This window comes from Tympanuchus pallidicinctus, unplaced genomic scaffold (genome assembly GCF_026119805.1).
Source record: "Tympanuchus pallidicinctus isolate F22 unplaced genomic scaffold, pur_lepc_1.0 scaffold3, whole genome shotgun sequence".
In the NCBI taxonomy this organism is placed as follows: domain Eukaryota; kingdom Metazoa; phylum Chordata; class Aves; order Galliformes; family Phasianidae; genus Tympanuchus; species Tympanuchus pallidicinctus.
The window spans coordinates 59,425,985-59,446,517 of record NW_026294747.1 but is presented as its reverse complement, the minus strand read 5'-3'; the positions used below and the strand labels follow the sequence as shown (position 1 = coordinate 59,446,517).

The window sequence follows — 20,533 nt, the reverse complement described above, 5'->3', positions numbered from 1 at the left end:
GCTGATGGTGCTGCCTTCTCAAACCTGAGCTGGTGTTGTTCTTGTTTTAAAATGAGAAGTTTGAGTTCAAATGCGTCCTCCCTGTTCTGCAAGGTGTGAACAGCAGTTTAAAAAACATTAAAAAAAAAACACAACAAAACACAAGATAAAGTCAGAATTCCACCTAAGGCACCATTTTTTTTGTTTGTTTGTTTTTTGCAGAAGGGCACAGGAAAGGGGCTCCCACAGAGCAGGCTGAGCTGTGAGGTATCTGCAATGGGAGCAGCACAGCTGCCAGGCCACGCTCCTGCAGCACCATGTGGGCATGGAGGAAGAGCTCTGTGCAGCACAGCAGAGCCATAGCAAAGCAGCAGCCCTGCCCTGCTGTCACTGAGGTTGTGACACAAGCAGCAGCAGCACAGCTTTAGCACCAGCCCTGCTACTCTGTGGAACCGTGAGTTCTGTTCCAGGGGGGTGATGGAGCGCCCTGCTAGAGGCAGTGCTGGCTGCAGAACTCCTCTTCCCTCCAGAAGGATTCCCATTTCTCAGCAGGAGAAGCTTTGCTACTTGAGAGGTGGCTGAAGGCAAATACAGAGCAGCAGGAGCGTCTGCAGAGCAGCCAGAGGCACGCTGATGGATCCATGTGCTCCCTTCAGAAGTCTCACAACAAAATGCCCAGCGGCCACAGGAACACAGCATGGGCTCCCAGCCCTCCTGAGCCACCCCGCGCCATCCCATCATCATCACACATCATCAGAACCCACGTCAGGTCCCAGAAACTGCCCACTCTGAAGCACCACCCTCCTCAGAACAGCAGCTACATTCAAGTCGTTAGGAAATAAAGCAGTTCAGTAAGTGAGAACACGATAGCACAAAACACACCATTTCCCACAGGGTTTTGTCTGGAGGGCTCCTGCAGTACCACGTGGGAGCCCCAGCTGTAAAGAACCATTTCCTCACCTCACCAAAACCCAATCAAAGCCCAGAGAAAGAATGAACCCCACCCCTGCCCCCCACAGCAGAACCAAGCCTCCAGCACAACCCAGATGATTCAACCGCAGCACCATAAAGCTTGGTCGGACTGTATTTAAATTAAAACAAGGCATTTAAAAAGCTACCAGCACTAAAAGACCCTCACTGCTCGCCCCAGCCGTGCCCCACGCAAGGCACCGCAGCCTCCTCCACCAGCTGGGGGATGTGGTGATGTGCAAAGTCGTTCCCATGGAGCAGCACACAGCCCCAAAGCCAGCTCCCAGGTTGCTCAGTTCCAGCGGTGACCGCAGCATTCCCAGCAGGATGGGATTGGATTCCCCAAGAGATGAGAGCAAACACCAGATAACCACCAGCAAGGAGCAGGCTGCAGCCTTCCCCCCGCCACGGGATGCAGTCTTTGTTCACTTTTTTGGCCCTCAGAGCTTCTTCAGGCGGCTGTACAGCTCCCGTTTGCTCCTCTCGCCGGCCCAGGTTCGGCTCTTGGTGCGAAATCTTTTCAAGTCTTCTTTAAAGTCCTCGTGGTGCATGGGGCGGTAGCTCTGGGGCTCACAGAAGCTCTGGGGGAAGAAACGCGTTCGTTTCTGCTCTCATCTGACTGTGTCACAGGCTCTGAGCACAGCCAGCAGAGCTGCTGACACCGCTGCCACCAGAACAAACCACAAGGAGCCCCACATCAGATACTGCTGAGCAAGGCCCAGCGATCTTCAGATTACAGCTACTTCTGAAGCGAGGGTTACCAAAGAAAGCACTTTTGGCCCTGCAGACAGAGCTCTCACCTCAAGCCTTTTGGCAGACTTCAATATACAGCACAAGCAAGCCAAGTATATTCAGCATTCACCCTGAAGTCATACAGATCTGGAACACTTGCTTGTCTGGCTCAGCCAGCCCCCATCTCACAGAGCAGCACATGGAACTCCGCCATCAGCTGTCCCATGCTGCCACCTCGAGGCCCTCCAGCCCAGAGCCAGAACAATCCTGAGGCACCCACAGCCACACAGGGCCAAAGCACAGCAGCACCCACCACTGTGAACAGCAGCAACCCAAGTGCTGGGATATCACACATGGGGAGCAGCACACAGCACTGCCCTGCCCCACAAACATGGGCGCAGGGAGGATGAGCATCTCACATCTGCCTGGAACTGCAGCAGTTCTCCAAGCAGAGAATCTAAGAGATGGTCCAAAGTGTGAGGCCCTGGGAGGGACTGAAGTGAGAGGCAGGCCAAGGTTCATAGCATCAGACAGGGAGAAATGGCATACAGTGACTGAAGTGCTGCAGAAGCAGAATGAGGAGCACTGTGATGGGAAGAGCCACTGGCACTTATTGGTCTCCTCCATGGAAGGATAGGTTGGAAACTCAGAGCTCAAGTTTTCTGATTTTGCTTTTTTAGTACAGCACAAGGCTTGAGGTTTCCATGTGTCATAGAGAAATTACTGCCAGGTCTCTCACCTAGCCTGCAAAGTCTAGGAGAAAAGTCTTAAACTCTTTCTCTATGTAATATTTTGAACTCCTAGTTGCTACAGAAAGACAAAACAGTTTCATATATTACTCTAGAAACATTAAAAGCCTCCTGGCCATGGCAGCGAGGCAGTTCTGAGGTATGGAATTGGCTTAGAGAAATGAAGGCACTATTGCTGCCAAGTTCTGACTGCTCTCAGTGCAGGGCTGTGCTGTGAAACAGCAGAAAGAAAAACACCCCAGGAAAAACACTCTCTGCTCCACAGAAAGTCTGATTTGAGGTTCAGGTATTTTGAGAGCAGAAACGTGGAGCTTCAGGGGGCGTCACTTACCCGGCACCGCAGGAAGAAGTCCCTGTACCCCCCCTTGAGGACGTAGAGCTCAGGGTAATGCAGGTTGGGGTACTCATTCCCCAGCCTGTCCCGCTCCCTCACAAAGCGGCACCTGCAGACGAGAGCCCGTGTTAAAGATGGCATTAAGCTGCAGGGGGAGCAGTGCCTCCCCTGCCCTCCACAGCTCACGTGGGGTTTGGGGGTAACTCACATGCGGGGCCCCCGCTCCGAGGAGAACTCGCAGTGGAAGACAACGATCACCCGTTTGTTCTTGGAGGGAGGGATGGGGTTCTTAAGCAGGAAATCTTCCACATCCTCCTCCATGTGGAGGTTTACAGCACCCTGTGAAGGCAGCCGGTAAGCAATGGGCGCCATCCCACTCGTGCCAACCCTCTCTTGATACTGGGGACAAAGCCTCAAAGCAAAGCAGACACCGCACGCAGCCCAGTGCCGCACCGCCTCCCATCCCAGAGGGCCCCACCAGCAGCTGGAGGCGGCCTGCTGGATCTCACTCACTGTACTGCAGAGGGGCAGCAAGCTTAAAGAGCAACAAGCTTTAACAACACCCCCACAGCCACTCATTCTATAGCAAAAGACCGTGCGTTCAGTGAAGCATCGTACTCCCACCAGCACCTCAGAGGTGAGGATGCTGGGCACTGCAGGTGATGCACCCTGCCCTGGAGCAGGGAAGCAGTTCCCCCCCCTTACAGAGCACAAACCAGGTGTGTGTGCAGACCAAACAGCACAAAGGCACACCGAGAGCCCAGGGCTGCCGTTCCATGCGCTCTGCCTTTGCTCTCCCACTACCACAGCACACCTTGATGTGTCCTCCTTCGTACTCGTACGGATAGCGGCAGTCAATGATCACACACTGCTTAATGAAGCTTGCAAACTTCCCAGTCAGGACAGACACAATCTGAAAAGAAAAAAGAAAGAAGCACTTTAATTGTTTAGAGGGCTTTTTTAATTACTGAAGAATGCCTCGCTGTCCCCAGAGCACGTACCATTTCCGAGTCAATGTACTTTAAATCTTGATGCTTCCCATCAACAGTGTGGAACAAATAACCCTAGAAAACAGACAGCATTCAGCAGAGAACATTCCAGCAGTGAGCCACACACTCAGCACCCAGCAGTCAGCTTCAGAACATGCTGCACTGACAAGGATTTCTCAAGCTAAGCGTAACATTCAAAAGTCCACAACCCCAGGGTTCAGGGGCACAGCTTTTCTTTGGCTCCTGCACTGAAGATCTTGCAGAAATCACTTCAGGACTGACCTAAGACAGCACCATTCCCACTGGCAGCCCCCAGGGGCTGGGGACGCACTGCGAAGAAGGGAAGAGCTTTACTTCACCTCTCTAAAAGAGACCATTAAACCAAAGCACGTGATTACCTTTGAGAAGTCACCAATAAGGTCCCTCTGGTCACTGGCCAAAATGCTCTCAATTTCTGCTGCAGAGGATTGAGTCTTTACTATTTTTGTGTTCTAGAAGAAGAGAGGTTAGAGATGAATGCCAAACACTGATGGCATGAGACTCCTTCCCCATAGGGTAAGAGAAGAGGCAGCGTTTACTGACAGCCTGACGCACAGCTTCCCCTTAGGATCAATAAGGGTTCAGAGCACAAAGCCCCTGCGCCACCTCCGTCAGCCCCACACCACTGTCAGAGCAGCAGCTCCCCCAGTAAGCCCAGCAGCTCAGCCCCAGTGACCTTCACAAACGAGAGCCCTGCACCACAGCACCAAGCCACCAACCCCTGAGTCTTCAGACTGTGCTCCAGGCAGGCTTTTCCTCTTCTTGCTTTTCCCTGGAGAACTCTCCTCCTGGGACCTCTCCATTCTTTTCTGGGTGGTTCTGCCCACACCGCTGGGCAGAGACGAAGAGCCAAAGAGGCGGCATCGCCTGGCCTGGGGGAGAGACAGAAGATGTCCAGCAAAAACCAAGACGAGAAACTAAGCAGGCCTCAGACTTCCAGACTACCCAGCCTAGCATCAAATGCTGGCAGCCCTGCCTACAGCAGAGAGGTGGAAGCTTGATGATCCTTAGGGTCCCTCCCACGTCAAGTCATTCCATGATATGATGATATGGTATTAGCAGGACAAGGGGAAATGGTTTGGAGTTGAGGGAGGGCAGCTGGAGGTTGGATGTCAGGGAAGTTGTGTGCTGTGAGAGCGGGGAGGGGCTGGAACAGCTGCCCAGAGAGGCTGTGATGCCCCGTCCATCCCTGGAGGTGTTGGAGGCCAGGTTGGATGGGGCCCTGGGCAGCCTGGGCTGCTGTGCAATGGGGAGGTTGGTGGCCCTGCATGGCACAGAGGGGTTGGAGCTTTGTGATCCTTGAGGTCCTTTCCAACCCAACTATTCTATATGATACGATATGACTGCAGTAAAGTTTGGCTCATCTAAGGTGCTGTCACAGCACAGCAACAGCAGGATGTGCTCAGGATCACCTACACTGGGGGCTTACATTCCCACTAACAATTGTTTCTGGCTGTGAGGACAGACGAGCTCAGAGCACAACGCTGTGTGCTGGCAGAATGCTTTGTATCAACCAGCAGACCATCCAACAGCAGATTCTGAGCCTGCTGTCGGAGCCTGCATTGCCCTCACAGTCTATTACCTGAAGTCTGGGCTACAGGCATTCCAGATAAGGCTGTATTCAAGATACGCCAGTATCTGATAAGGGAAGTCAAGCTCTCCCCCCATTTCTAAGTGTCTGTGTAAAAAGCAAGTTCCCGTGGATGCACACCACTGAGAGCACTGCCCTACACTGGCACAGCCTCCCAGGCAGCAGGCTTAACAGGAACACAGTCCTGCAGGGGTCTCACACTGCCCTGTTTTGTGGCTGAGGTACAGGATCAGAGCACCTCGAGCTCTGTGAGCACAGCACTCACCCGGCTGTCCGGCCTCCTGCCAACCAGCGGCGCGGTCCAGAGGCTCGCCACGTCGGATGGCATCTCCTCATCGTTCTGAGAAACAAAGACAGTTGGCTCTCATCTGCCTCTCTGCTGACAGATGCTGTAAATACCTGAAGCTCCTGTAAGCTTGGGTAAACTTTACAGCTGAATTCAGCTGCCTGAGCAGTTTTAAGAACTCTGCTACCGGCTCTGTTATTTCACTGGGAGATGAGCTGAGCCCCATTGGAAAGGATAAGTTAAATCAATTCGTTCACTGATAAAACGACGCCCTCCCAAAGCCTTAAGCAAGTCCAGTTCAGTAGGAACTGGACTTCTGAAAGCAAATATCACTTTCAGCTCCCTCAGTGAGTTCCTAAAGAAAACACCAACTCTTCCAGTCATCCTCCACGGCTCCACAACTCAGTAGGAACAGCAATACCTCTCTGACTGCTGTTCACACACCAAGCAAACCCCATCACCTGCACGAGGGATCAGCACAGAACAGATGCTACAACTGAAGAGTTGAGAAACACCCCTGAGTCTCTCAGGAATCCCTCGTGCCTGCCTACCTGCAGTCTGAATTACCACCAGAACGTGCGTGTGCTGTGGACTCCATGTTACACAAAGCTGATGTTAGAAGAGCATCACATTTCTTTGGTACCTACTTTCAGATCTTGCTCATCTAAGAGCTCCAGGAATCCGTCGTCATCTTCGCTTTCAGAGCAGGTCAGGGAAGGCTGCTGCAGGAAAGCTGGCCTGTAGTTTTCCAGTTCACCCGTGGGCATTTCTTGACTGGGAAACTGAGACAAAACGTTTAGTTTTAACAACATTCCTCTTCTTTACAGCAGGATGCTGCAGATGGAAACAGTGCCATCTCACCGTGGTGATTAAGATAGTGGCTAATCCAGCACCTCGAATGCACTGACCTGAGCAAACCCCAAACCAAGCCCGCATACTTTATTTGGTCCATCAGCCTGGTCAATCAATAGGGCCCCTATCTGGAAACACTGGATAGTGAAGGGATGAAGGAGAGGAACAGATGATGGCAGAGGAACAGGAATTAATATCAACTCTGTCAGGAGCACTGAGATGAAGCACTACCAGATTCAACAAGCACAGACAGGACTCGGCCCCAGGCTCTGTTTCTGTGCAAGGATCCAACAGCAGCTACTCTGCACTGCTATCCACTCACTGGATGCTCTGTGCCACAGCCACAGCTCAGCATTGCCCAGTGTCTCAGCCAAACAAAACAGATTTTCACATCTGACAGACATAAGCTTCCCTTTTGGGCACACGAATAGTGATGATATTAACAGCACTGTCCCAGAACACAGCCACAACACGGTTTTTCCTCCTGCCAGCAGGTAGCAGAGGATAGAATGACTACCAAGATCACTGAGGTCTTACCTCCTCAGCCAGGGCTGAGTTCTGCCTTTGGCCAAGAACACTCTTCCCATCATGGATGTGTGCAGAACTCCGAGAAGCTGGCTTGGCTGGCTTCTTAAACTCAAATGACTCCTGAATTGAAGAGAGAAAAGCGATCAGTTTACCAAAATAATGAGCTGTGCACACTGCCAGGACCTTTGTACCTCCTTTCTCCCCATTTAAGCTACCTGACGTTTTGAATTCAAGCTCCCCGCTGCCAAACAGCAACAGTCTGAGTGCGTTGTAACATCTTTGCTTTGAAAACATTCAGTGATTCACCTAACACAACCAAGTTCTCACCCCACTACCTGCAGGCTCAAGGCATTTTGGTTTTCTTCTGTTCTCTGCTAAAGAAGCCACGGTAAGGCAGCTACAGCTGCAGCCTGCTGAGCAGAACTTGGCCTGCTGCTGGGTGATGGCGCTGGGCCTGTCAGCAGCCTGCACACAGCACTGCCAGCAGCAAGGCCTCCCACAGCACAAAGATCACGGCCCAGCCGTGCTGCTGAGGAACCAGAGCTCCCCACATTGGGGCTGAAAGAAGGTATGGAGATCTGGGCAGCCTCCTGGAGGCACCATTACCCAGACAGCGTTATGGAAGCTTTTTGCCTTGCCGCAGACCAAGAGGAGCCAGGTGCTACAGCAAGGAGGAAGAAGCTGTACAATTAAAGCCTCCCTCCTTGCTATTAACCTATTATCAGCTTGCAGTCACCGCAATCAGCGCCTTCCACTTTGCTGCAGCTTTCTCTAAGCTGAGCTGCACAAAGCTTTGTGATGCCCTGCAGCCTGGCAGCAGCTCCCAAACCTCTCCCACCCCACGAGGAGTGCAGATTCCTCAGCGCCGCCTCTCACAGCACACCACCTCCAGAGACATGCAGTACTCACATTCTCCTTATTCTCATTCTGTTCTAGGAGCTGAAAAGCATTACAATCCGTGGAATCCGAATGGCTTCTCTTCAGAGCAGGACTGGAGCCCAGGAGTCTTTGCTGGACAGTGCAGACAGAAGTGCTAGTTAAGCACCACGCAGTGCAGCCTGTGCACAAGTACATCTTAAGCACAGGAGGGGCATTAGTGACACTGTGAGCTCTTCTTTTGCAAGTGAGTGCAGGCTGTGTGCAGGGGTTTCAGCTGCATTACAAACAAAGCTACACAGGAGAAATCTTGCAGCCAACACACAAACTAGATTTCAAGTTCATTAAGCCCCAGCTTTCAGTTTTCAATCAATACCATAACAGCTGCTCTAGAAGAGCGTAAATGAGCAAGATGTGGGAGGTTCCCAACTACAAACAGTCAGCACAGCAAACCCTTTAACACTCCTGCAGGGTCAGCACCTCCTCACTCACCGGCAGTGAATGTATTCTTCTGAGAGGCAGTCGAAGGCTGCAATGAGAAGAACACATTTACTTCCAACATTTCCTTTTGTAAGACAGTAATGAGAGCAACGCTCCCTTTTTGCAGGACTATAAGGCTGGAGGCAAACCCACAGCAGTGACTAGAAGTCAGACAGGAGAATACTTACTTCAGCCTGCTAGATGCAAGAATTGCCTTCTCAAATCTGAAAGAGAAATGCCCCACAGTTAACAACAAAGGACAGCATGCTCAAAAATCAACCTTGTTTTAAGCCACAGAGCAAACAGGAGCCAAATGCTTCCTGATAACGCTGTCCATCTCAAAAGGTATTTATGGCCAGCTTATCCCACTCTGGTTCTCAAAGCTCTTGCTGGAATCCCACTCTCCCCCCTTTCCTCAAAGGACTTCCAGCATTGATTAGACACGAAGCCGGTGCCAAGAGAAAAGCTGGGGAAATCGAGGACCAAAGGCATCTGCCCCCCACCCCCGGGATGGAAGATTAGGAAACGTGTTCATTTAAAGCTGATCAAGAGACAAATTGCATGCTAAAAGCAACTGCACGGAATCAGGACACAGCCAGGCAGAAGCTCCCAGTTAAGGACCCAGAGCAAACTGCAGCTTCCACTGCAGGCTGCCTCAGCTCACTGAGCTGCGAGCTCTGGGGCAGACAGCACAGCAAGGCAGCCTGCACTTGCAGAGCTGGGAGCACAGCCTTCCAGGAGGTAAAATAAGAGCAAAGGAGAAGCCACGTCAAGCCTCTCATCAGCCCACATTTGTTAACAGCGCAACGTGAAGCTGCTGAGCTCAGGCTGAGCAGCTGCTTACATACGTTTCCTCTCTGATGTCGCTGGGGGTCGGAGTGCCAGGAGAGTCCAAGGCACAACCTGCAGAACAGACAGCAATTCATGGTGAGCCCCGGCTCGGCCCACAGGAACACAAAGTGCTGGGCATGGCCGTAAGGCTCCTCCAAAGGTGCTGAGTTCAGACTGAAACTGGCACGGAAAGCTGTCCTCTGCACCCAGCAGCACACCGAAATAAAGGCAAGCACTCCATGCACAGCACAAGCACAACATCACCACCACACAGCAGCTTCTAATCACTGCCAGATACAGCCTCTGTGATCTGAGCCCACAGCCACACAGAACTGACCTGAGTAACACAACGGGCACCCAGCTCAGCACCTTAATCCTAAACATTCTGTAACACTTGTGATTTGCTAAGGAGATGGGAAGAGGAGAAGAGAGCCAAGCAGCAGAAATGCAGCCAGTTCAGTTCCTTATCTCCATGCAGCCTGCCAGCTGCACTTGCTTTTTAGTGCTTCCTTTGAAGGCTGAAGTACTGCATAGAGACTCTGGTGCAGAAACTCAGGTGGAAGCACTGATTTCCATCACTGAGAGAGACAGTGACACATCAAAAGCTCTCCCCACTCCACAAGTCACAGGGTAATACCTTATTTCATTTCCACTGATAAAAGTCACCTCATCTGAAGAAGAAAAATAAAGAGAACTTCTCAATAAGCATCTGTACTACAACAGCTCCCCAGCCTGTGAGACTCACATCAGCGCACACAAGCAGAAAGCCACAGACAAAACCCAAGCCACAAGAGAAACCCTGCTTGGCAGCCTCCACGAGAGCATGCACAGCAGGGTAGCACAGCTTGCCTTTAAAGAGAGAAACCACAGCCCAACACCTCAGAGTTATCACCCTCCAAAGGGGGACTCAACCTGGTCCCATAGTGAGCTGAAGGCAGATACGTGCTGCGTCCCAACAGCAAGCAGCAGAATGCAACCTCAGCTTCCAGAGCACAGCCAGGAGCACTCACAGGGCAGCACCAGCTCACTGGGGCAGCCTGCCTCAGCCACCTTGAGCAGCACTCATTCTCAGCCAGCTCTTCTGCAAGGGCTGACCCACTCCCAACAAGGTGCAGGCCTACTGCTGTCATAGCGCAGAGCAGCAAGGTACCAGCACACAGCACTGACACAGTGGAGTTTGTCTCTCTGGAGCACAGAGCAAAAAACAGGTCAGCAGCCACATCTAACAGTGATCCTAAAAGGATTCATCATCATCCCATCAGCAGAGGGGTGGCAGCAGGGACAGGGAGGTGATTGTCCCTCTCTGCTCTGCTCCTGTGAGGTCCCATCTGCAGTGCTGTGTCCAGGTCTGGAGCCCCCAGGACAAGAAGGACAGGGAGCTGTTGGAGAGGGGCCAGAGGAGCCACAAAGATGCTCAGAGGCTGCAGCACCTCCCTACAAAGACAGGCTGAGGGAGCTGGGCTTGTTCAGCATGGAGAAGAGAAGCTGCGGGGTGACCTCAGTGCAGCCTGCAGTGCCTGAAGGGAGCCTGCAGCCAGGAGGGGAGTCAGCTGTGTGCAAGGGGAGATGGCAGCAGGACGAGGGAAATGGTTTGGAGCTGAGGGAGGGCAGCTGGAGGTTGGATGTGAGGGGAAGTTGTGTGCTGTGAGAGCGGGGAGGGGCTGGAACAGCTGCCCAGAGAGGCTGTGATGCCCCGTCCATCCCTGGAGGTGTTGGAGGCCGGGTTGGATGGGGCCCTGGGCAGCCTGGGCTGCTGTGCAATGGGGAGGTTGGTGGCCCTGCATTGGTGGGGGGTTGGAGCTTCGTGATCCTTGAGCTCCCTTCCAACCCAACCATTCTGTAATAAGAAGCAAAAAGAAATGCTCTCTCTGCCAGGCCCCCTTTGGAGCCAGAACCAGTTTTTCCTCCATGCAAACCTCACTGCAAACACAGTCTAGGACAATTAGAAGAGAAAACATCCCAAAATATGGGCTGCAGGAGGCCTGCTGAGCAACAGAAACAAGCCTGCCTTCCTCCACAAGCGTGAGGGTGAGAAATGGCTGCAGGGACCAAAGGCAGCACTATTTCTATATTCAAAACTGTAAGAAGAGTGAGAATGCAGTGCTTCCCATTCCTTCCTCATGATTCACTGAGAACACCATACCTGAGTCTGTTGATTCTGAGGACACTGTTCTTTGCAAACCATTGGCACTCTTGTTTCCCAGGTCTTGTGCAGTATTTTCATGCTGACTGTAAAAGAAGGATTTTTAAATGCTTTTTAAGTGAGAAATACAAAACAGGAGCACAAGAGAGCAGGCATACAGCACAGGACTGAGGGCCCTTTCAGTCACCTTGCACCACACCACCAAGCCTTCTGCACAACACAAAAACCAGGAGGTTTTGTGGGGTTTTTTCTCCTCTGACCATTTCAGAGCCTCTCATGCTCTTGTGTCTTCACAAACAAAGGATTTAATAGAACAAAATAACAGCTTGCAATAGAAGTTCAGGACTAAAACCACTTTGTGGAGTGTGATATTGGTGCCTGGGGGCACAGCAGCACCTCCCAAACTGTGCTCTGGGAACACCCCTATCAGCAGCCCATTATCTCTCCCAGGACTGTAACCTCCTCCCCAGCACTGATTTCATGATTGTTCCGCATATAGAAAACGAGCTTTGAGTTGAGAACTGGGGGGTTTGGCCTGTTTTGGTTTTGGGGATTTGTTTTTGGTGGGTTTTTTTTGAAGCAGAGAAGTTGCTAAAGTTCAAACTTGAGCCCAAGCCCTTCCCTGCCCACCAACATCAATGGGTGCAGCCCCCCCACTTCCTGGGTGCAGGAGCACTGTGGGCACGTACTGCTCACACACATGGGCAGCCCTGGTGCAGAAAATACAGGCATCACACAGGGCATTCCTCTGCATCACCTTTAAATGGGGGAAAAAGCTACCGAGTGGGGCTGCTCTTATCGTACTGATCAACTCAAAAGATGAAGCAGGGCACAAGGTGGAGGTGCAAAGCCACAGGGCAGAACACCCAACATGGAAGGGCCCGGTGGGAGTCCTCAGCAGGAATCCCTGGAATCTGAAGGTGGGAAGGATCACAGGGCTGAATACAGAAATAAGAACCATCTAAAAGCAAGCAGCAAAGGAGAAATACCGGCAGGGCACTCAGGACTGAGCAGGAGGTCAGAGTGAGAAGGGAGCCACAGGAGAAGCAAACTGCAGAGCAGGAAAAGCGCCCACATAGTGGGATGAGATGAGACGGCCAGAGCAGAGCGAGGGAAGATGGTGGCACGTGGGGATGTGGGAATGGGCCGGCACCGAGTGTGGGCAGGAGAGCAGGGCGGGAGGGGAGGCGAGAGGCGCTGTGAGCAGCAGGGGGAAGAAGAGACACGGTAGGGCTGGGAGGAGCGGGGTCTCGACTTGGGGGCGGCAAGGAAAGAACTGCCCCGTGTTCCGTTTGGGGTGGGGGATCACCAGGCCTCGGTTTGGGGGCTGCTGAGATCCTGGAGGCCTCGGTTTGGATGGGGAAAAAGAAGATGGGGAAAGGCTCATCGAAGGCTCCGTAAGGGGGTACGGAGCAGGGAGAGCCCTGGGCCGCGGAATTAGGGACCGAAGAAATCCTCGAGGGCTTAGGTTGGAGCGGGGAGAAACGGGGCCTCGAGGCGCCGTTGGGGAGGAAGTCGAGGGGGCTGGAATACGGCGTCGTGAACGCGGTACTCGAGGGCCAGGGAGGAAGGGCTCCTTTCTGTCCGTGCGTCGGAGGGGAGCGAAGCGTGAAGAGCCCCAGGCCGGGGCTGCGAGGGAAGCCCTGCCGGCCTCACCGCTGTAAGCGGGCGGAGAGGGACCTGCAGGCTTCGCTCCGGGGCCGAGGGGAGAAACGGAGAACCCGGAGGCGCCGGTTAAGGGGCGAGGGGGTAAAAGAGGGCCTCGGTGGGCTCTGACTGACCCGTGTCCCAGCTGCTCCATAGTGAGGCGGAGATCTGACACCGGCGAGAGCTCGGCGGGAAAGAGAGACTTGACCGCGGCGGCGGGGGAAGCCGAAGAGACGTGCGGGAGGCGGCGGCGGGAGGCGGCCGGTGCGGGATTCATGGGGCCGAGCAGCGCAGAGCGCGACCGTCCTGCTGTCAGCGCCGCCCGCGCCGCTTTGACCCCGGCCGCTACCCGTCGCTGGCGCCAAACCGCCTTTCCACCAATCAGAAGCCTCCTCGGAGCAGCGCGGGGAGAGGGAGGGCTTTTCTCTTCAGCTCTCCCCGCCTCTGATCAATCGGAGAGGAGGGAGGAGCCGACTCCCTATTGATTGGCAGGCGATCTGTCCAATAGGGAGAGGTTATCCCACTGACCTGGCTGTGGAACTGCATTTCCCGGCGTGCAGCCGCCGAGAACGCGTTGCCCGCCTCGCCGGCGCATGCTGGGAAATGTAGTCCTCTGCCTCAGAGACGCGTCTCGCCCCATCCCTACTCGGCCCGAAAGGATATTAAAAAAAAGGGAAGATGAGGAAGAACTCGCACAATATAAAGCAAAAACCGGGCCTTGGCGAGCCAACGAGCTCTCACCGTGTCACCTCTGGTCAAAAGAGATCTTTGTGAAAGCAATCGGCAAGCACTGCCCGCAGGAAGATGGCGGCGGAGCAGAAAGATGCAGAGCCACGGAGACGCGTGCGACAAACAGCACAAACGGCCCCTCGGCAGCGCGTGACACCGAGCCGTGCCGTGCCGTGCACACACCAGCAGAGGGACCTGGGCAGCGCACAGCGGGCACAGACCCTGGGGGGCTGTAAGAAGGAAGGGGGCAGGCTCTGCAGCAGGGCTGTGGGATGGCACAAAGGGAAATGGCTGCAAACCAAAAGGGGGGATTCATGTGGATGTGAGGAGGGAGTTCACACGCTCGGGGTGCTGAGCGCTGCACAGAGGCGCGGTGCTCATCCCTGCAGGCGCCACAGACGGGATGGGCTGGGAGCACTGGTGGAGCTGCGGGCATCCCTGTGTGCTGCAGGGATTTGGACCGGGTGGCCTTTAGAGATCCTTTCCAACTCAAACCATGCTGGGATTCTACAATTCTATGATTTTAATGCTCTGAAGGACTCAGCAGGAGGAAGTGCAGCAACGACCAGGGTAGAGGTGCAGTGAGTTTGCATGGATGCTGTGCCATCCCCATACTCATCAACCCAGGACGTGGGCAGGGGAGCAGGGGTGACCGACTCCATCAGGAGCACAGCTTGATGTAGGTTCCTGGCAGCCAGAGCCAGAAGTAAGGGAAGACCTTCTCGCTGAAGGAGACTTTGAACTGCAGGATCTGTCGCATGTTGTCAGTGTTGTAGAAGGTTACTTGCCCAGCCTCATAGTCCAGATGGACCCTGATGCGCCGTGGTTCTTCCTCCAGGCTCAGCGGGGTGGGCGGCATGGTCAGCATTGTGTAGCTGCTGTCCCAGTCCATCCGCAGGGCCCAGATCTTCTCCATAGCCACCTTGAGTGGCTCCTTCCTCTGCACAGACTCCAGGGCCACCCCCACAGCCCAGTTGTTCCCATCCCCAACCTCCAGCTCCCAGTAGTGCCTCCCAGCCGTGAAGCCCTCAGATCCCAGCACGCTGGCAGTGCCCGTAAACCTCTTGGGAGTGTCAGGGAGGTCCTGCTGTCCTTCTGCTATCTGCAGGGTTCTGCAGTCACTTGAGATGGTCAGGTACGGGCTTGCTGTCTCGAGGTCCAGCAACACCTTCACTAATGCACAACAGAGAAGAATCAGCCTGCTGCCTGCTGAGAAACCAGCCAGCACCTTTCCTTCCTCTTCCATTGGGCTGGGACAGGTCCTACGAGTACAGCATCCAACCATGACCCACCACAAATGCAGCACCCACAGCTTCCTCAGGGGGCACAGACATGGAGCACGGCGCACCTGCTGTTCTCCCCATCAGTCCCACAAGAGGAACAGAGCCAGGTCTAAGCATGACAGAGCTGCTCTGCTTCCCAGAGTAAGGCTGCAAGGCAGTGCAAGGCTGCAAGGCAAGTCTGGTTGCTGTGATGGGGAGCTCTGCTGCTCCTAGCCCTGCTCTGGGGAGCACCCAGGCCACCTCCCTGCAGAGCTGCGTGACCACATGGAACGTCACCCTGGGCCTCAGAGGTGTCACCACTCAGTGTCACCACCTCAGGCCCTCCACTGAGCCCTGGAGCCTCGTATCCCAAACCCCAGTGCAGGGGAAACTGAGACTCATCATCTGCAATGCTGAGGGCAGGGAGCAGCCGGCCTGCAAATGGCTTCAACCAGAACACAACAGCCCCAAACCCCACCATGCTGCTGGGATTGCTCACAAGGCTTTTCCAATCTGAGCCTAAAAGTTGGCCCAGGGTGTGCATAGGCCCATAAGTCTTCCAGATCATGGCACAAGAATGAAAAGATCTCTCAAGCCAGCGCAGCCCAGCTGTCACTTGGTGTGGTGGCACCTCAGGGTGGTTTCTGGCACAGGGCTGACCTGCATTTGTACAGCAGGCAAAAGCAAGAGGCCCGGCTTTAGGTGGCCATTGCATTTAGATGTTGTGCCTTGAACCCACCACCGCCCTAAGGAGGCAAGGAAACATTTCAGGAATGTTTTTCTCTCATTTGTCCCACCAGCTTAAGCAAACTTACCTCTTTCTGTGTCCAACTTGCTCAGCAGGTTCACTGCAGGAAGGAAAGGGAGATGCATGAGGGCTCTGGGAAGTGTGGGTCAGAAGCAGAGCCCACCCCCAGCTCCTGCAGCCCCGAACTCCGGTGGTGCCCATCTGGGAGCTGCCTCAGCCTGGAGCCCACTGGGACCATGGCTGCAAATCCAGCATCGCTCGCTGACTTTTTACCTCTGAAGTCACCCAGCACGGCCTGGACCTGCTCGCTCATCTTGCACAGGTTGCTGACTGACCTCTGCAGCTCTGGGGAGACCGGCTCTGGGACAGGGAGCTTCGCTTCCATGCACCTGAGGGAGACAGCCTGCAGGGAGCCCACATCCAGAGCCAGAGGGAAATGGGCACAACAGAGGGGACAGATGTCACCCAACTCCCCAGGGCCTGGCTGGGGTCACAGTGCGTCCCAGGCACCGACACATCACACTTAGGTCCTAACTACTTAGTGGGGCAAAACCACCTCCTCCTGCGTGCTGCTGCTCAGCATCCAGCAGGTTTCCAAGCACCTGCCCAGTGCTCTGCACAGTTCTTACCTGTCCAGAATGCCAGCAATATCCTGGGAGAGAGAAAGCATCAGTCAGGGCTTACAGCACTGCAGAGCAGCGCAGCCCCCAGGCGCTGAGTTCCAGCACGTAGCACAGTGATGGGGAGCAGCTTGACGCCGGGATTTGTCACCCAAATCCCTCAGCTCAACCACAGCCTCACCGTCAGGAACTCAACTGCCAGCTGGTCACGTTTCTTCTGGATCTCCACAACCAGCTCCTCCAGCAGCCTCCTCCTCTCTGAAACACGGCAGACGTACTCTTGGTGCTGCTCGGTCAGCCTCTCGTGTGCCTCATCGAGCTGGGCCAGCAGAGTGCCCTCCTGCTCCTTCAGAAACTGCTGCAGCTGCTCAAAGGCGGCACGAAGCTTCTGCTGCTCTGAGGCCACCTTCCCCTGTGAGACACCCGGCCCTGAGCACCCCGTCTGCTGCGGGGAGGGGAAGGGGATCACAGCGAGGAGACAGAGGCTGGGAGGGAAAAGGGTGGATGTACAGAAGGTTATACGGGATGGACAGATGGCAGGACATAGGAGATGGGTATATGGAAAAATATACAGGATGGATGAGCGGAAGGAGGAGCAGGATGGATGGGACAGGCATATGGAAGGGGATATGGGATGGACATAAGGAAGGAAATATGGGATGGACACCTGGAAGGAGATATGGGATGGATATATGGATGGAGACATGGGACTGACATATAGAAGGATGGACAGAGTGGGAGAGAGGAAACAGCAGTGCTGTTGTGGAGAAGGAGGTAAGTATGAATGGGGAGAAGGGCTGCACCCCCAAAGAGGTGGGTGAGCGGGCAGGGAGCGCAGGGCAGAGATGGGCACACACCATCAGCACGTTACTTCTGGTTTCTCCTTCGGGATTAAACTCTTCCTTCTCTTTCTCTAGAAATGCCAGATTGCTCTGGAGTGTTTCCTGGAGAAAAAAAAAAGGAAAAAGCAAATCCTTTCAGCACTTGGAACATTACGTTTGCAAGACGGTGACACCCAACAGCCCTATGGAGACAACACGGCTGTGCAGCGTGGGGTGAGTGCGGTGTATTTGTGAGCTCACCCCAAGGGGAAATGCTGAGCTCAGTGCCAGCCTCCAGCTCACCCCAAGCACACCGTGCATGGCTGCAAAGCACCTGGCACACAGCTGCTTTGGCCAGAGCTGCGTCTGGAACGGCGTCATGTGGAAACCCTGATGTTTGTGGGTATTTTTAATTAGGAAAAAACAACTTTTGGTGTTGGAAGCAGGATTTGTGGGAAGAGGTTTGGAGCAACAGCAGAGCTGTGTCTCAGATGTGCTCCTAAATTCTCTGGAGTGACATAGAAGTGCCTTACTGACATATGGGGCGCTGGGGAGCTCAGGGGCTGCAGAGGGGTGAGAGGGGCTGGGGGAGGTGAGGAGGCAGAGGGAAGAGGCAGGAGAACTGTTAGCCCCAGCAGAGCAGCAGAGCCATGGAGTACAGCCCAGGGCCAGCTGGGAGCCAGCATGCAGCTGGGGATGGGCCTCCATCCTTGCCCCAGGGGGAACCTCCAGCTGTGTGGAGACGGACCCCACATCTGTGCCTTGAACAGATTCAGACACATGTCCAAAAAGAGCCCCAAGACAAAGCCCAGCAGGAGCCCAGAGCTGTGCCTAGGTAGGATCCATATCTGTGACTGAAATGGACCCAAAATCTGTGCCCAGAGGGGACCCCAGCTCCACACCTGGAAGAGATCTCAACTTGTGCCCAGAGGGAACATGCTTGTGACCAGTGGGGACTGCAGCCAGCGCTCAGCAGATCCTGACCTGTGCCCACTGGATACACAGATCTGTGTGTAGACGGGACCCATAGTTGTGCCTGAAAGGGACACCACTTCCGTGTGCCTCGAGGGGACCCCAACCTGTGCTCCTGTGCCTAGGGGGGATCCCAGCTCCATGCCTGGCAGACACCCCAACCCACACACAGAAGGGACCTCAGCTTCTACATGGAGAGAACCTTGACCCATGCCCAAGAAGGACCCTGACCCGTGCCCAGAGGGGACTCAAATTTGTGCCTACATAGGATCCCAGACCTCTGCCTGGATGGGGCTGCAGATCAGTTCTTAGAGGGGACCTCATTATATTCCCCTGTGCCAGATGGGCCTCTCAGCTCCATGCCTGGCAGAGACCCCAACCTGTGCTGAGAAGGGATCCAGATCTGTACCTGAATTGGGCCCCATTATCTGTGCCCAGTGGGACAAGAACCTGTGCCCAGACAGGACCCAGATCTGTATGTAGAGGGGACCCTAACCTGTGCCTGGGATCCAAGCCTGTGCTTCGATGGGGCCCATATTTATGCCTGAAAGAGACCCCAAATCTGTGCCTAGAGGGGACCCTGAGCCATGTCCCTGTACCCAGAAGGGACCCCAGCTCCACGTCTGGAAGACACCCCAACCAGTCCCTAGCGGGGACCCCCGGCCTGCGCCCCCATGCCCAGAGAGGGCCCAGATCCACATTTTTGCCTGAAAGGAACCCCAGATCTGTGCCTTGAGGGCACCCCAACCTGTGCCTGGGGGGGGGGGGGCCCAGCTCCGCGCTCAGCACAGACCCTCACCCACACCCACAAGGGTTCCCAGCCTGTGCCTCTAACGCTAGAGGCACCCCGGCTCCGCGCCCAGGGGGGACCCCGACCCGCGCACCTACAGCTGGAGCTGCCGCGGCTCCACGGGGTGGAACCCCATACCGGGTTACCCCCCCCCCGACCCCCCTTCCCGTCCCCCTACCCTCATTATCGTCGCGGCCTCCTCCGCCGGCCGGGCTCGATGCCGGCAGCGCGGAGCCTCCCGGGGGCACCGCGGGCACAGCGCCCGAAAGCAGCTGTGGCAGAAGAGCTCCAAAACCTCGTCGTGCTCGGGGCATCGCGGCCGCTTCGCTTCTTCCCCCGCCGCCTCCTCCACGGCGGCCGCCAGCTCGGCCACGGCGCCCAGCGGGAAGTTGGGCCGCAGCGAACCGGGCTCCACGGCGGCGCGGCACTGCGGGCAGGCGGCGGGGCGCGGCGGGGAGCCCAGCAGGAGCCGAGCGCAGGCCGAGCACAGGCTGTGGCCGCAGGCGGTGAGCACGGGCTGGGAGAAGAGCTCCAGGCACAGCGGGCACGTGGCCTCGGCCTGCAGCTGCTCGCCCAGCGCCCGCAGCGCCCGCGCCATGGCGGGGCCGGCGGCAGGACGGGGGGGCGGTGCGGAACCGCCGCGGGGCGGGGAAGCGGGGACTGTGCTGGGGGGGGGGGGGGGAGGGGGAAGATGTGGGGAGGTGGGAGGAGAAGGGGGGGGTCCGGCTCGTGCAGCTGCCGTCAAATCCTGCAGGGCTGCGACGGGACGGAGCCGGGCTGAGCTCCGGGCTGAGCTCCGTGCTGCTGGAGCGTCCGTGTGCTCACATAGCGCTGAGTGCGTGCTGTGCAAGGCGTGTGTGCGTGTGTGCAGGTGTGTGTGTGCATTGTGTGTGTTTGCGTGTGCATGTGTGTACATATGTGCGTTCGTGTGTGTGCATGTGTCTGTGTGTGTGTGCTTCCGTGTGTATGTGAACATCTGTGTGTGTGTGTGTGTGTGTGTGCACATCTGTGTCCATGTACATGTGTGTGTGTACATGTGTGTGTGCCTCCACATGTGTGCATCTGTATGTCCTCATGTGGGCACAGGGATGTCCGTGTGTCTGTATGTCCGTCCATGTTGGCATGGGGATGGATGTCAGCGCATGTGTGTATGTGTGTGTGTGTGCAAATGCAAGTCTGCCTCTGACTACATGTGCACCCATGTACATGAATGTGGCTGTGGGGCTGGGGATGTCTGTATGTCCATTTTGGCGTGGGGATGGATTTCAGTGCACATCTGTGTGTGCACATGTGTGTGCATATCTGCGTGCCTTTGTGTTGGCACAGACATGCATGTGCATTTGTGTTGCACTGAGTGCTTTGTGTTGTGCATCTGCACATGGATCCCTGTGTGCATCAGTGTACTGCATGCATGTGTGCGTGTGTGCATAGCTGTGTGCCTTTTCATCAGCACACACAGGTTCAAATTGCTTATGTGCATGAGTGCATGTGAATGTTTGTATGTATGCAAATGTGCAACATGTGTGTGCATTGACATACATGTGTTTCCCTGAGTCTGTGCACATG

At 55.1% G+C, this 20,533-nt stretch overlaps 2 protein-coding genes across 2 annotated transcripts; both read right to left on the bottom strand.

Annotated features, from left to right (window-relative positions):
- Nucleotides 1-1,047: 1,047 nt before the first annotated feature.
- CDC25A (cell division cycle 25A) lies at nt 1,048-14,162 on the bottom strand. Its single transcript, XM_052695058.1, has 17 exons — nt 13,554-14,162; nt 13,160-13,469; nt 11,379-11,464; nt 9,253-9,307; nt 8,593-8,628; nt 8,417-8,453; nt 7,958-8,059; nt 7,058-7,168; nt 6,316-6,450; nt 5,648-5,722; nt 4,511-4,663; nt 4,151-4,243; nt 3,765-3,827; nt 3,578-3,676; nt 2,972-3,102; nt 2,761-2,872; nt 1,048-1,529 (listed from the first exon to the last, which is right to left on the bottom strand). The coding sequence occupies exons 1-17, from the start codon at nt 13,663-13,665 to the stop codon at nt 1,389-1,391; spliced, it is 1,851 nt and encodes a 616-aa protein (XP_052551018.1). The 5' UTR covers nt 13,666-14,162; the 3' UTR covers nt 1,048-1,388.
- Nucleotides 14,163-14,259: 97 nt separating this feature from the next.
- Nucleotides 14,260-19,582, bottom strand: LOC128086426 (E3 ubiquitin-protein ligase TRIM7-like). The gene is made up of 7 exons (XM_052695089.1): nt 19,146-19,582; nt 17,242-17,328; nt 16,566-16,796; nt 16,394-16,416; nt 16,038-16,153; nt 15,832-15,864; nt 14,260-14,927 (listed from the first exon to the last, which is right to left on the bottom strand). The coding sequence occupies exons 1-7, from the start codon at nt 19,563-19,565 to the stop codon at nt 14,416-14,418; spliced, it is 1,422 nt and encodes a 473-aa protein (XP_052551049.1). The 5' UTR covers nt 19,566-19,582; the 3' UTR covers nt 14,260-14,415.
- Nucleotides 19,583-20,533: the final 951 nt, after the last annotated feature.